The following is a 15,462-nucleotide window of genomic DNA, read 5'->3' as shown; positions in this document are numbered from 1 at the left end:
TAGGATCAACTGTTACATCATATATAATGGTCGCATTTTTTTGAGACGGCGTGAGTATTTTTTGTCCACTACTGGTGTGTGTGCGATCTGCAACTTTTTTTTAATTTCATGTTGAGAAAGGAGCGAGTCTGCCTCCGAACTGCGTGTATAACGCCATCTACACTCGTGTGTCTCGCTTTCACCGTAAAAAGTAAAAGTCAACCGTGGCGAAACACACCATCGACGCATTTCTTTCCCCCATCTTCGGCTGCAAACGTCGGCGAGTTAGACAGAAGATGCCGTGGCGAAAAAGGCGAGAACACACTGTTTCCGGCTGAGGGAGTTTACGTGGCTCAGATTTAACAAAAACAACAACGCCACGAACTGTAGCTGCTGCACTAGATGAGATAATGAGATGAAGTGCAGGTCGATTTAGAAGGTGTGCGCTCCCTACATTTTCTGCCTGTGCCCCAAACATTTTCAGTTAGGGGCTACAGTGCTCCTAGTAAAAAAAAAAGTTAGTCTGGAGTAGGGCTGGGCGATGTGGCCCGAATCTTCTATCCTGATATAGGTCATTTCATATCTCGATAACCGATAAATATCATGATATAGAATGTTTTCATCTATTTTAATAAGTAGTCTATATGAAATAACCACACGGTAAAGCCTATTTTTGTATACTTCTTGTGTGAATTAAAGACTTTACAAATGAAAAGTACTGACAATTTTCTGATTTAATTAAGAACTTTTGTGCAAAATGAACAACAAAAAATACAAGCAAGCAGAATTCTTGGGTGTAGGCCTCACTCGTTTATTTTAACCAACATTTGAGTTCCACGTGGACCTTTTTTTTTACGGATTATTCTCCACCATTCTTATGCAGAGAGAGCCGTGGCCTGCGCTGAGCCCTGCCAGTAATCTCTCACTGAACGTTTTGCTTCTTGTCTTTCTTGCTCAGGAAGAAGTTTAAGACCCGGTCTGGCGACACCGTGAGGCTGATGGACCTGCTGGAGGAGGGACTGAAGAGGTCCATGGACAAACTGAAAGAGAAGGAGAGGGACAAGGTGAGAACGCCATCCTTTCTTTAGCAACAGGGGCTGCTGATGGAGGGAATGAAGGAGGAGAGAGACCATCTCTCCCTTCTTTCTCGATCATTTTGATGCCAGGGTGTGTCTCATCTCTCTCCCCTGATTTACAACGGGATGAGTGTATGTTTTTGGGCATCATTTTGTGAGGATATGAAACCCATACCCATAGCTTTTTACTTTTGAACATCATAAAAAAAGTTGCTCCCTGCTGTCGGACACGTTTACTGTCTCATAAACTGAAAGTGAAAGGTGACATTAATAAAGGGCAACGTTTCTCTTACCTCTAGTGGCGTCTAGCCACGCAGACAGCTTTGGGTTTTATTGTCCAGGTTTTGAAGATATTAGTGTCTGACATTTCTGCCTGCGCACCAATACAATGGAGGTCAATTTCATTTGTGAGGCTCACAGACAACATTCATTCCCCAAAAAGTGTGTTCTTGTTACTCTGGATAATCCACCACTTGAACTACTTTCTAATAACTTTCTACTAACAAGGCCCGGAAGCCACCCACCAAGCCTAAGCCTTATAATGGTATGGAGAACCCTGGACACAGGATGGACACAGAGGATGAATCCTACTGACGTTGGCGATCCCCTGACCTTTCTCCATGCACCAACAAACAGGATTACCAAATATAAAATGAAAAGTTCTTCACAGACAGTTTTTCACGGCACACAGAGTCGTGTAATGGTAGTGAATGAGTGGTTTTGCCTGAGATCCCCTGAACTGCACATTGTCACTGAAAAGATTTAAATTGGGGGGAATTAACTTGTATCTGGTGTTGGAGGATAAAACAACAATTTAATAAAGAAGACAAACACAGCTCTGTCTGTGTGTGTGTGTGTGTGTGTGTGTGTGTGTGTGTGTGTGTGTAAAAAAACCAACAGAACCTGACCTGGTTAAGTATTATCTGGAGCACTTGTAGCAGTGTAAACAGTCAGTGACTTCTAGTTGAACTGCAATGATTTTAATGCTGATAAGGTTGTGGGAACCCGTTGCCAACCCAGTTTCACTGCAGGCCTGGCGCTCTGCTGCCTGTCTGGGTCGGTGCCTACGTCTACCATCTGCTAACCCTGCCTCATTAAAACAAACCCAAACCCTAGCCTCCGTTAACCTCAGCCTGCGCCGCTAACGCTGCCGCTAAGATTGGTTTCCTCCAGTTCTTCTGTCTTGTATTATTTACTCCTGTCCTATTTTCTGTTGTATTCTTTTAATACTTTTGTATCCTGTTATGTTCTGTCCTTTCCTGTGTTGTCCTGGTATTCCCTGTACTGTCATGTCGTACTGTTCCCTGACCTCTTTGGTCCTATCCCTGTATGTCTGCCCTGCCAGCTACGGCTTGGCATTTGGCCTTTAACTGGAGCTGCAACGATTAGTCCGTTCATCTCATTAGTCAACTAGTAAACTGTCAAACAATTAATGGATTATCCAAATAGATGCAGATTATTTCTTAAGGTCGAGACACACCAACCAGACGGCCGACCCTCGGCAGAAAAGGCAGTTGGACTGATCAGTCTGCTCGAGTTGGTCAAAAAAGTGCTTCTGAACACAGCAAAGAGACGAGACGTAATACGTCTCCATAACAGCAGACGGCGCCAATCTGTATTGTTGCCCAAAAACGATAACCGTCAGCTGATTGGACGAACGCGTCACGTGGGTCTGGTTTCTCCAGAAATTCAAAGACAGACTGTCATGGCGGCTCATTCAGAATACGATCTCATATTGTACTAAAATAGTTCACCGAAACGTGTTTCTGAAAACAGAGAGAATAGAGAAATAGGCCGTGCAGTTGCTGAATCTGTCTTCATTTCAGATCAACAAAGGTCAGTTTAAAAAGATTTTCGTCAGATTTTGAGAGACTCTAGTCACGCTCATCCCGCTCCCCGTTTCTGGGTTACCACTCCACCAATCAGATGGGTCATTTGAGTCTGACTGCCGGCAGTGCCCGCCCCACCGATTACACACGTCAAATCGGCCAAAATGAAGGCCGACGGCCCCTCGGACAGACGACGGCACGGAACACACCGAACAGACTCGAGTCACCGACCTCGCCAGACTGTCCAACGGCCGATTATCGGCTTTGTGTGTCTGGATCTTTAGAGTTATTTATCAAACAAGTTGGGTTCCACGTTCTTTATGTTGTGTTTGCTGCTTTATGTATGCTCCTAGATTGATAATGTTGGTTTTGGACTGTTGCCGGGACATAATAAGTGATCTGAAGGCCTCACCTTTGTCTCTGGGATCGATTAATTGAGAAAAGAATCGCTTGATTTATCATTAATGAAAATAATCACTAGATTTATCGATAATGAATATACTTGTCAGTTGCAGCCAGTGGTGGTATATCACTAAGTACATTTACTCAAGTACTCTACTTAAGTACAAATGTTGAGGTACTTTACTTGAGTCTTTTCTTTTCATGCCACTTTCTACTTCTACTCCGCTACATTTGAGAGAGAAATATTGTAGCTTTAAGTACATTTTCCTGATGATGCTTACATACTTTTACTTAAGTAACATTTTCACTGCAGGACATTTTTTTGTAAAGGGTATTTTTTACAGTGTGCTATTAGTACTTTTACTTAAGTAAAGGATCAGAATACTCTTTCCACTGCTGGTTGCAGCTCTGGCTTTAAAAAAACAATTATTTTCAGTATTGATTAACTGAGTGGTTCCCAACCTGTTTTGGTCATCCCCGTCTTTCAAAGCGGAACAAAACGTTTCAAGCGTCCGTCCCCACCCCTCTCGCTGATGCGTGAACCGTTACCAGTACTGGGGGGAAACTAGGATTGGGCATCGAGAACCGGTTCCAACTTGAAATCGTTTCAAAAATGACTGGTGATGGAATCATCGGGAATTGTTTCAAATCTGATCATGGGTTCCAAATTTTTTTGTTTCCGTTGGCGGCCACTATACTTCCAGCCGCTTGTTGTGTTGCAGCCACGGAGCACAGTAAACGCTGCTCTCGTGTGGCTTTAGTTCACATTGAAAAAGCCCAGTAAAACTGTAAATCACCATTGGGGGGGGGAAAAAAATAAAATGGTAAAACTTTATTTGAAGGGGTGTGCATAAGACTGACATGACACCGTCATTATTATGAAATGACACCTTTCATGAACATGGAGGGAGTCATTTTGAGTGTTCATGACATGTTATTTGTCATTCAGTAAATGATGACACTTTTAATGCAAAGTTAGCATTGTTGGAGAAGTCTTTGCCATGACAACTTGACTTTAACGAAGAGAACAATCTGTGTTATGACGACTTGACATGAAACAAGACATGTTCATGACAGGTGTCATGTCTTAACGGTGTCATGTCAGTCTTATGCACACCCCTTCAAATAAAGTGTTACCAATAAAATGTTTATATAGTTTAACGGCGGAAAAAGGTTCCGTGCGCCAGGTGCATGGTTCTAAAGGGTTGTACTTAGTGTCTTCATTAATTCATAGGTGTGTTTTGGGCGTAACATGCAAGAAACCAATCAGTGTCATCTCCCATTCCCTTTAAAAGCCAGGCGTGTTTGGACCTTGGCGCATTGTTATCATGATGGAGGATTTGCTAAGCAGGAAGGAGAGATTTTCAGAAGAAGAAACTGATTTGCTCGTGCGTGAAGTGAAAGCTCGCGAGCAGATCATATAATACTATTTCACATTGTAATATTTAGATTTTTAATCTTCTGCATGTGTGTGTGCTGCTGTGCGTCCCTGTGTGTGTAACAAGCATAGTGTGTGTGCGCTGTGCACGAGCCTAGGAGCATTTTACTAATGCTCTGTTAAAATAACAATGAAATGCTGCGTTATTGACTTTAGACCAGGTTTTTGTTGGTCAATGGCGCGACCGCTTTCCGATGCCTCAAGCTCATTGCAATACGCCCAGAATGCACCTGAACACACCTTCCTGTAAGACCAGCACGCCCATGGGCGCACAGATGGGCGCAGGTGCATTTGCTATTTAAACGATGCGGGCGCTGGACGGGAAATTGACAACTGCGTCAGTCTTAAACTAGCAAAGACACTTGCGTCTGGCTTTGTGCTGCGCCGGGTGCAAGATAGGGCCCTAAATGTATTAAGGGGTGCGTGCTCCATCTCTTTTTCAGCCGACGGGTCCTTGGCTTAAAACGTTGAAGCCCCTTGCTTTAATATAATAATAATAATAATAATAATAATGCCATTCTATGACCTGTCCCTGTGTTTCTTGTCATGTTGTGTTCTATATTGTCATTCTTTCTCCTGTCATGTCATGTCATGTCATGTCCTCAGTCCATTATGCTCTGCTTGACAGGAAAACTTTCTGCATAACCCCGTCCTCACTCTGTTCCCTCCTTTTGGTATCAGACACGTAACACACACACACAGATTCAAGGGAAGGCGATGACTTAATAAGTCAATTTAAGCTTTGCCTGAGGTTACCGAATTAAATTTATCATTTGGATTAAATTCCACTGACGGTTTTAGCGTAAGGTGATGTACTGCCTGTAGTAATTACAAGCTGATAAAGGCTACATAGTTATCAGAATATTTAATGCTGCCTCAAGAATTATTGGTAGGATTATTGTCTTTTGAATAGGTCTGTGTCATTAAAATAACTTGACTGTGTTGAAATTGTCTTTCTGCAGGTCCTGACCCCCGAGGAGCTGACCAAAGCCCAGAGGTCGGTCGCCTTTGGCTGCATCAAATACGCCGACCTCTCCCACAACCGCATCAACGACTACGTCTTCTCGTTTGACAAGATGCTGGACGACCGGGGCAACACAGCGGCGTACCTCCTCTACGCCTTCACTCGCATCAGGTGAGGGCTCACTCTCAAGTTCACCATATTACTGAAACGTGAACTCTGCTTCTGCGTTGATGCAAAAGTTAAAATACTAAACTGTTGAAACATTCAGCTTTTCCCCCAATATTGTTTTGTTGTAAGCTGAGGGCTAAACGATTTGTTGAGAAAAATCTAAATGCGATTTTTCTGCCAGATACAAAAAGAAATTAAGCCAAAGTTCAATATTCACTGTGTAACAGTTAAAGGTCCTATGACATGCTGCTTTTTGGATGCTTTTATATAGACCTCAGTGGTCCCCTAATACTGTATCTGAAGTCTCTTTTATATAGACCTTAGTGGTCCACTAATACTGTATCTGAAGTCTCTTTTATATAGGCCTTAGAGGTCCCCTAATACTGTATCTGAAGTCTCTTTTATATAGACCTTAGTGGTCCACTAATACTGTATCTGAAGTCTCTTTTATATAGACCTTATTGGTTCCCTAATACTGTATCTGAAGTCTTTTATATAGACCTTAGTGGTCCCCTAATACTGTATCTGAAGTCTCTTTTATATAGACCTTAGTGGTCCACTAATACTGTATCTGAAGTCTCTTTTATATAGACCTTAGTGGTCCCCTAATACTGTATCTGAAGTCTCTTTTATATAGACCTTAGTGGTCCCCTAATACTGTATCTGAAGTCTCTTTCCTGAAATTCAGCCTTGGTGCAGAATTACAGCCACTAGATCCAGTCCCACAATGAGCTTTCCTTAGGATGTGCCATTTCTGTGTCTGTAGCTTTAAATGCTGTTGAGGAGGAGAGAGGGGGGGGGGGGCAAGGTGGAGGGTGGGGGTGTGGCCTTGACCAACTGCCATGCTTTGCTCGTTTGCAAACAATGATGTCTCTTTTTCTCATGGGCGGGCCAAATTCTCTGGGTGGCAAAGCAGAGAAAGGGAGGGGGGGTAACCTTTCCCCTTATGACATCATAAAGAGAAGATTCCAGATCGGCCCATCTGAGCTTTCATTTTCTCAAAGCGAGAGCAGGATACCCAGGGCTCGGTTTACACCTATCACCATTTCTAGCCACTGGGGAACCATAGGCAGGCTGGGGGAACTCATATTTATGTTAAAAAACCTCACAAAGTGAAATGTTCATGCCATGGGACCTTTAATACATGTCATGGAGCAATTTAACATGAGACTCCATTAAAACAGCTCCTGTATCGGTCGCATTAAACAGCCACTTCACTGTAACTGTTTTGCACTAGAAAGTTACCTAGCAGTTCATAAATAGATTGTATAGCCCATTTTTCTCTTGCGATGCAAAAAAACCCTGTTTTTAATTACCTTTTTGTATTGTTTTTAACTTTTTTTAAACTGTTTAACTAATTGTATTAATCGGTCAAAATTCTTATTGTCGTTTAACAGCTGATTGGTAACTTTAACCCCACTTTGATATGTGACTCTGAGATTTTGTCGGGGTACAAATAGTGCTTGATTAGTTCACATATGGCGATGCAGAAGGAAAACATGACTATGTTCAGGCCGTCTGTCTAGTAAGCCAGCTTGACTTTTCACTTTGGGGTGCAAAAAGTATCTGGAAAGTTAAATTGAGTTCCTCGGGCGCGTTTCTGCCTCGGCTGTGTCCTCCTCTCCACTCTGCCCTGTTGGAGAACCTCCGACTAGTCCCAGTACACTTTCATTACCCATATCAGATCTGCTGCTCCAACCCTCGATGGAGCTCGTTGCCAAGGGGATTAGTCTTTGGGGTCTTTCCAGTCAGCACGGCCCAATTTCTTCTCACCCCTTATCACCTGTATCGAGTGACCGTCTCCTGGCTGCAGAGTGCTGCGTTGATCCCCCTTCCTCTCCAGTTTCCCTGGGGGGTGTTAGACTCCGGGTGGCACAGTGCCCGGCAAAAGATTGATCTTCTCTTTTTCCAGTCTTGCCTGAGAGGATTCGATGTTCTACTATGTGTCGATAGAGCACTCAGTGTGGCAGCAGCTCACAGTCAAGTGTCCTTCTCAGTACATATCTTCAGAAAATAGCTCATATCTTTGAAAATAATAATTATAATGCATATCAAAAAGGTTTTATTTTTTATTTTTATTTTTTTAAGATATTGGTAATAGTATTGGTCAATCTGGCCCAAAGTCAAAACATCTACAAATTACTTTTTTTTACAGTTCAAAACTCGCTTTAATTTACACTGATAATAAAGCAAATGGTCACATTTGAGAAGTGACAATTTGTCAAAGAAGTCTTCTTTTGAAAATATAATAGTGTAATACCTCCACACTCACAGGAAAATACCAAAGAATCACCATCGGTACTTTTATTTATATATATATATATATATATATATATATATATATATATATATATAATGGTGAATTCCTCCTCCCTTATTTTTTCAAACGTTCCGTCTCTTGGGTGATACATTTACTTCAAATTCTGTGATTTCTTACCAGCAAATGCACATGATATTTTCAATGTAAATCATTACTGAAAAAAAGCAAAACAACCTGTTCTACCTGAGTAAAGGATCATTCTCATTGACACATTGAACCAAACAAAACACTTTTGCTAAATTCTGATCTGAAAACATTGATTCTGTGACATCTCCTTACCGGTGTTATTGTTTTCCTGCAGGTCCATAGCTCGCCTGGCGAACATCGACGAGGCCACGCTGAGGAAAGCGGCCGAGACCTCCGAGGTCCTCCTGGACCACGAGAAGGAGTGGAAGCTGGGCAAGTGCATCCTCCGTTTCCCGGAGATCCTGCAGAAGATCCTGGACGACCTGCTGCTGCACACGCTCTGCGACTACCTGTACGAGCTCGCCACCACCTTCACAGAGTTCTACGACAGCTGCTACTGCGTGGAGAAGGACAGGCAGACGGGTAGGTCTTCCAACGCCATCCAGGCGAACAGTGCAAAAGAAAACAAACAAGCAGAGGTTTTTCGGTAACACTTTACTTAAGGATATCTACATAAGAGTGACATGACACTGTCATGAACACATGAACCCTAACTTGAGTTGACGCTTAATGAGAGAAGCGTTATGTCATAAACGTTTATGACTTGTTAAAATGTTTATGACACGTTCATGACAGTGTCATGTCACTCTTATGTAGATACCTTCACGTAAAGTGTAACCAATTTTTCTTTTCTTTTTTTTCCCACTTTGTTTATTAAGTTTTGCAGGGACAAACAATTGACATTTACGCCCGCCGGACGGTGCGGTGAAAACGCAGGTCTTTCCATTCATTTTGACTGGGGGTAGTGTGTTAAGTGAGCTGGGGCGGGGGGGTGCCGGAATAAACAGCAGCGGGCCTGCGGCGAGCTGATGAGACGCAACTGACGTCAAGCTGCGGTGGCCAATCATGTCACCTGTGATCAGACTTGGTTTTGAGGCGGTGTGAGAAGCCCGTCCAGTAAACAGGAAACATCACTGCCTCTATATCTGCCACAAGAACGGTTTTAAACATGAAACACAAGCGCTGAGCTGGCCAGGAGTTTGGAGTAGAGGAAGATTTCCACTTAAGCAAAATCAGTTTTCTCGCTAAAAGAGTGGTAAAGGCCAGAATGTCTTTCATAGAAGAAGATCGAGAAGGCGAGAGGGAGACACAAAAGCGGATCTTTTTCAACACGACGCTCTCGATGGGAGTCAGCCAATTAGGGGGAGGTTTCACTCTGAGAGGGTTTTCACTGAAAGCCATCTGAACGCTGTTAGCCATCCACTTGGTTCTGTTAGCATTCCATCCCTGCGGTGCACTGACGTGCTAGCACTTTAGGTTTAAAACCTGCTTAATTATGCTAATTCTCCCCAGCTGGAGGTTATTAATTTATAAATAGTTTCTTTGTTCGAAAGTATACTGTTCAGACTGCGTGTGTGTGTGTGTGTGGACTCAGATTATGAGCCAGATTTAAAAGTCACAGGATCCATGAAATGGGGCCTTCACTCAGTTTCAGTTGAGATTATTGGATTGACATACAGTACATGAATTCATCTTTTCAAGGGGTGTATGTTTAAAAAAAGAACAATCATCAACATGTTAATGGGTTAATGCCCAACGGGGTGTCCATTATCAGGAAATAATAGACGACTGGGAGGCCATTAGCAACCTGATAAGATTGCCGAAGAACATTTTTTTTTTTTTTTTTTAAACCATTAATTTATATTTTCATGCGTTTTGCGATCCAGATCTGGATTCTTTTCAAACACTAACTGTGTCATGTGTCATGACAGTGTCATGTCACTCTTATGTAGCTACCTTCAAGTCAAGTGTTACCCACATTTCAAACAGAAATGTCTGCTTGGCCTCTTTTATCTTTCCCAAGGCTTCTTTCTCGTCAGCGTCAGCAGCACTCTGTCCCCGTCCGGTGTATTGTTGACCGCGTCTGCTTTGTTTGTGAAAATTACAAACTCATTTTGCCGTCTGTCGACGATCATCGACGTTCGAGCCCCTTTAACGACCTGTCTGCTTAATTCACCCTCTGCTGCTCATTACGGACTTAATTTCTATTGGATTTCTGCTCCGCGTAGCAATTTGGCCTGATGGGGTGGACGGTCATGGATGTTGCGTGTGGCTGCATGATGTACGGGTCATTGGCTTGATGTCGGCTGCCGCTGTGCGATGGCAGCGTCATTAAATGCGCCCTCTGACCTTCTGTTGCTTGTTGTTCTCGCTCTGCGGTTCACCTCCGACTGTTTCTCTCATCTGCGTGACTTCTCAGTGTTTCTCTCTTCATCCCCTTCACCTCATCTCTGGGGTCTTCTTTTGCTCTTTTCAAATCACCCAATAATCCAGTCTCTATTAGATGTGTTATTTGTTATCTAGTATGCTGAATTCACACTACAATATCAGCGCAGTAACTGTCCTGACAGACGTGAGGAGCGTTGGTTTGACCTTCGTGTTGTGTCATAATAATAAGAACACCAGATAAATCGGAGGAGTTACGAGATGATGTTGCAAATAAGAAAAAACAAAGCGTTGCTCAACAAATAATACATTTTCAAACTTTTCTGTAATCTGAGCTTATTTCATGAAATATTTGAGCCTTAAGCCGTTTATGAAAACAACTCATGGAGAGATATAACATTTCCAGAGGCCCCAACTAGAGACTGATCTATTACAAGGGTTCACCAACTAATGGGATTTGGAAACCACTGGTTTAATCTTTAACAATGTATTTTAGAAAGTGATCAGATACTTGTTTTATGCTAAATCTTAAAAGTCCCATATCATGCTCATTTTCAGGTTCATATTTGTAGTTTGGGTTTCTGCTAGAACATGTTTGCATGCTTTAATGCTTTAAACGCTGCATTTGTGATAGTTGAAAGGACTAATAAAGTTTGGTCTGTGGTTCGGACAGCAACCTCCGTGTTGTTGTATTATGATCCCCATCAGTAAACAACACAACGTGATTGGTTGATGTCTTTATTCGCGTCACAAAAGTTTCGAAAAATCAACCTTGTTTCGGGGGAAAATGACGTCGCATTATCGCCACATAATATTCGCGTTCTGTGTGAAAGTACTCGTGATGAAAAATATATTGACGTGTGAAATATGCTGCGTTCCAGACACAATTTTTAGCCCGTAAGTTACGACTTCAAGTCACGACTCACCACAAACCCTTCTAGCTAGCGTTAACTAGCGGCTACCTAACGTTGACGTTAGCTAGCGCTAGCTGATACTAGCAATTTCTAGTCGGTAACATATTTTGGGCTTAATTTAATAAACATAACCTGTAGTAGTACACAATCGTATGTGTATTTTGATTACAATGTGCGGAATTACTTTACGTTGTCTATTTATGTCTATTTATTTCTATTTCTCACCGTTAACCACCGGCGTCTGTACAGCATCAACAGGAGTCGCCATTGTTGTTTATGTATGTGTGACGTCAAAAACTGTAACTGGGAGTACAACCATCTGGTACGAGTTCACGAGTAGTAAGTTGCGGGTTTGACTGCCGTTCCAGGGCACTTTCACGGGTAGTAGGTTGTGAAAACATGAGTTACGGGTTGCCTGGAACGCAGCATTAATCGCACGAAAAAAACGTCCCCGGTGTGTAAAGGCCTTAATCCAAAAGTAAGCAGTAAGTCTATCTGTCCACTAACTGTAGTATTTACCATAGACTGTATATAAGAATGGACCAACAGATCCCGTTGCCTCTGGACGGAGACCAGTGAAGGCGTTAGAAGCACTTTTCCGGTGAGCACTGAGCGTTACTGAGCAGCCTCCAACTGAGCTTGAAGACGTAAATGTGACGTGAGCAACCTGTCTGAAAGTTGGAAGTCTTCTGGTAGCTGTGCCAAGAGAAATCTCAATCATTCCCAATCTAGCAGAGACGGAGAGCGTAGGTATATGTAAGGAGATAACATAGGCACAGGCTAATTATTGATCACTAAAATGATAGTTAACATTAGTAATTACACTTAAACAGCTAATGTGAGACGAAACTGCCTGCACTCTTCTCCTGTACTATACGGTAATTCCTCTACTATGCGACAGTAAGTCGCGTGGTTATGACACAATCGTTAGCCTATTTTTATAAAAACGTCTGCTACGGAGCCATAACGTGAGATACAAGGTAATGGAGCCTTTTATACATTGTCGTGTTTCTTTAGAAATAAATAATGGACAAATAGAGTCTTTAAACTCTTCAGATGTAAAGTTATTCGCTGTCAAAGTGACGTCAAAATGAATGGCAGTCAATGGGATGCTAACGGGGGGTGATCGCTTTGTAGCATTAAAATGGCGCCATAGGAGGTTCGCGGTCCGAGGAGAAGCTGACCCCCTTGGTATTTACGTGTGACATCTCTGCTTCTCTCTCCAGGTGAGGTGGTGAAGATCAACATGTGGAGGATGCTGCTCTGTGAAGCCACGGCCGCCATCATGGCCAAATGCTTTGACATCCTGGGCATCAACCCTGTCGGGAGGATGTGAAGTCGCAGTGATCCTCCCTCCCTCTTGTCTTTTTCTTTTCTTTCTGCATCCAGAACAGGAATGGGAGGAGAAGGGACGAGACGACAATAAAACAGTAAACGGTCTCTTTCACTCACGTCACAGCCAAAAACTCACTGGACAAAGTTAATCTATCCATCCTGGGAGGAAAAACACGTTTAAGTCAAATAATTAACATCTCATGTAAAGGATCTTTTTTTTTTTTTTTTTTTTTTTTTATTAAAGAACCGATATGAAACCAAAATGTCACCCAGTCTGCTGTCAATTCTTTTCAAATTGTGGATCCTTGTTTAAAGCCAGAAGTCATATTGTTACTGTTAAACTACTGTGATACCTAAAATGTGAAAGAAAAGAAAAGCCTCAACTGACAGATTTTAAGAATTTTTAAGCTAAAAAAGGTGAATCGACTCGAGTCATTTCCTCCTGAGCTGGACTAAATAACTGTTCTTAACCCAAAACAAAAATGAATACGTCCTAGGGCTGGGCAATATATTGATATTATATTGATATCGTGATATGAGACTAGATATCGTCTTAGATTTTGGATATCGTAACATGGTGATATGACACTAATTTTGTCTTAAGGCTGCATTACAGTAAAGTGATGTACTTTTCAGAACTTACCAGACTGTTCTAGCTGTTCTATTATTTGCCTTTTCCCCACTTAGACATTATGTCCACATTACTGATGATTATTTATCTAAAGTCTAAGTGTGAAGATATTTTGTTAAAGCACCAATTGTCAACCCTAGAATATCGCCGCGATATCGAGGTATTTGGTAAAAAATATCGTGATATCTGGTTTTCTCCCTATCGCCCAGGCCTAAATTACGTCATCATGGTTTCGTCAATGTCTTTTCCTCTGTCAGAGGGCTCTCTCACTTCTCAGGAGTGATAGACTCATCATTGCTTTTAAGGGCTAGAAATTTTAAATGGTGTGCATACTTCTTTACAGGGGAACCAGGGTCAAGATGCTATAAGGCTGTCTGGAATGGATAAATCAGTAAAAATATGTAAAGGGTTTGTGCAAAAAGCATTTGGAGTTCTTTGAGGAATCTGTGTTACACGGTGCGTCATGATTAAGGAGTAAAATGTGTTGTTTTTTTTCAGAACCATCTGAAAGTAGCACAAGGAAACTATGCCAGTGGGACTGAAGTCTCACTTTGTTCCCAGCAGAGAAATTAACTTTGGTGCACCGAAGAGAGCAAAGTGGTAACACTTTTCTTGAAGGTATCTACATAAGAGTGACATGACACTGTCATGAACACATGACAGTCATGACACATGACCCTTAACCCCAACCCTAACTTGTCATGACAAAAACCGCATGACACTTAATGACAGAAGCGTATGTCATAAATGTTTATGACTGGTTTATAATGCTTATGGCACGTTAATGACAGTGTCATGTCACTCTTATGTAGATACCTTCAAGTAAAGTGTAACCGAAGAAGTAAACGGTAAAGTTGCTAGTCTTGATTGACTTCTCTCAGACGTAGGAGGTACTTTTAGCACTCAAATGTTTTGTGAATTACTCTTAAGCCGCCTACACATGATCGGCGGCAAAACCGCTTTGCGCCAGCCGTTCCATTGATTTGCGCCCAACTATACGCTGCGCTACCCCTGACGTCACGCACCGCTCGGATTTGCCGCTTTGCGCTGCGCTCAAAGTTCAAATTATTTCAACTTTGACATAGTTGCCGCTGACCTTTCAAAAGCGCAACCAATGAGATAACGGCATGTCGTTAGCTAACAACGGGAAATAGCTTCCTTGCCACACTTGATGACGAATACCAGCGCTGCACTTTGCTCTGCGCCCTACCTAGCGGTGCGCCGAGAGCAAATCGCTTATAATGTGTAGGCGGCTTCAAAATACTTAAGGACTACAAAAGTTAGGACTGACACGTCTGTACAACTTGGCCAGTAAGAAGCTACTTTAAGCTCCTGAATGTTTTGTGAATACAGCAAGTGTTTTTCTCTTTAAACATTGATTTACACGTGTTGGATTCTGGTAGGTTTCCATGGAGCCGTCAGGTCCAAACGTTTGAGCCTGGGGAATGAATGAAAGCAACACATACCGCACCAGTGTTCACAGCGATTGTCTCATTGAGACTGACAACTTCAGCCATCAGTGAGCATGTAAGCTGCTTCAGTCACGTAAAAAAGTCTACACATTCAAGACGAAAGCATCAGTGAGAGAGAATAGCTTTGCGTGCATTTCAACTGTAATTGCTTTCCGCAGCGTCCGCCCCTCTGCTTGCTAGATTTTGACATATAGAAAGTTGCGTTATACTTGAGCTGCTTTTTAAGATAACGACAATTGCCATCTTTGCATTCCATGAGTCGTGTGAGTAAGTGGGCTTTGTCTGCAGAAACTCAAAGTGCAAGGCAAACAAAGCCATGTAATGACGTTAATTATACATCACACACACTCCGAGGCCGTCTGGAAGCCTGTAATTGTGAAGTCCGCCTGTACCCAGCAGACAGTTGTGCACTTCCATAGATATAAAAGTTGGATGACTCCAGGAATCGCCACAAGTCATGTCATACTTGTTAGAAGAGTTCTTTAGCCGTGCCATACCCCATCTTAGAAACTTATCAAATATCTACACGTCGTTCCTAGTAGACTCTCATCATGCCACATGTCCCACGACTTTATGGCTCAT

At 42.4% G+C, this 15,462-nt stretch overlaps 1 protein-coding gene across 1 annotated transcript in view; it reads left to right on the top strand.

The window, feature by feature from the left end:
* rars1 (arginyl-tRNA synthetase 1) overlaps window positions 1–13,045 on the top strand; it is a 33,112-nt gene extending 20,067 nt beyond the window's left edge. Inside the window, exons 12-15 of the mRNA XM_031307936.2 lie at window positions 938–1,043; window positions 5,687–5,859; window positions 8,478–8,725; window positions 12,669–13,045. Of these exons, the coding sequence (XP_031163796.1) occupies window positions 938–1,043; window positions 5,687–5,859; window positions 8,478–8,725; window positions 12,669–12,778 (637 nt within the window). The 3' untranslated portion in view covers window positions 12,779–13,045. The remainder of the gene's footprint in view (window positions 1–937; window positions 1,044–5,686; window positions 5,860–8,477; window positions 8,726–12,668) is intronic.
* Window positions 13,046–15,462: the final 2,417 nt, after the last annotated feature.

The sequence above is a fragment of the Sander lucioperca genome, chromosome 13, assembly GCF_008315115.2.
Source record: "Sander lucioperca isolate FBNREF2018 chromosome 13, SLUC_FBN_1.2, whole genome shotgun sequence".
Taxonomy (NCBI): Eukaryota; Metazoa; Chordata; class Actinopteri; order Perciformes; family Percidae; genus Sander; species Sander lucioperca.
Note: the sequence above shows the minus strand (reverse complement) of the source record. Positions and strands in the feature narration are given on the sequence as shown.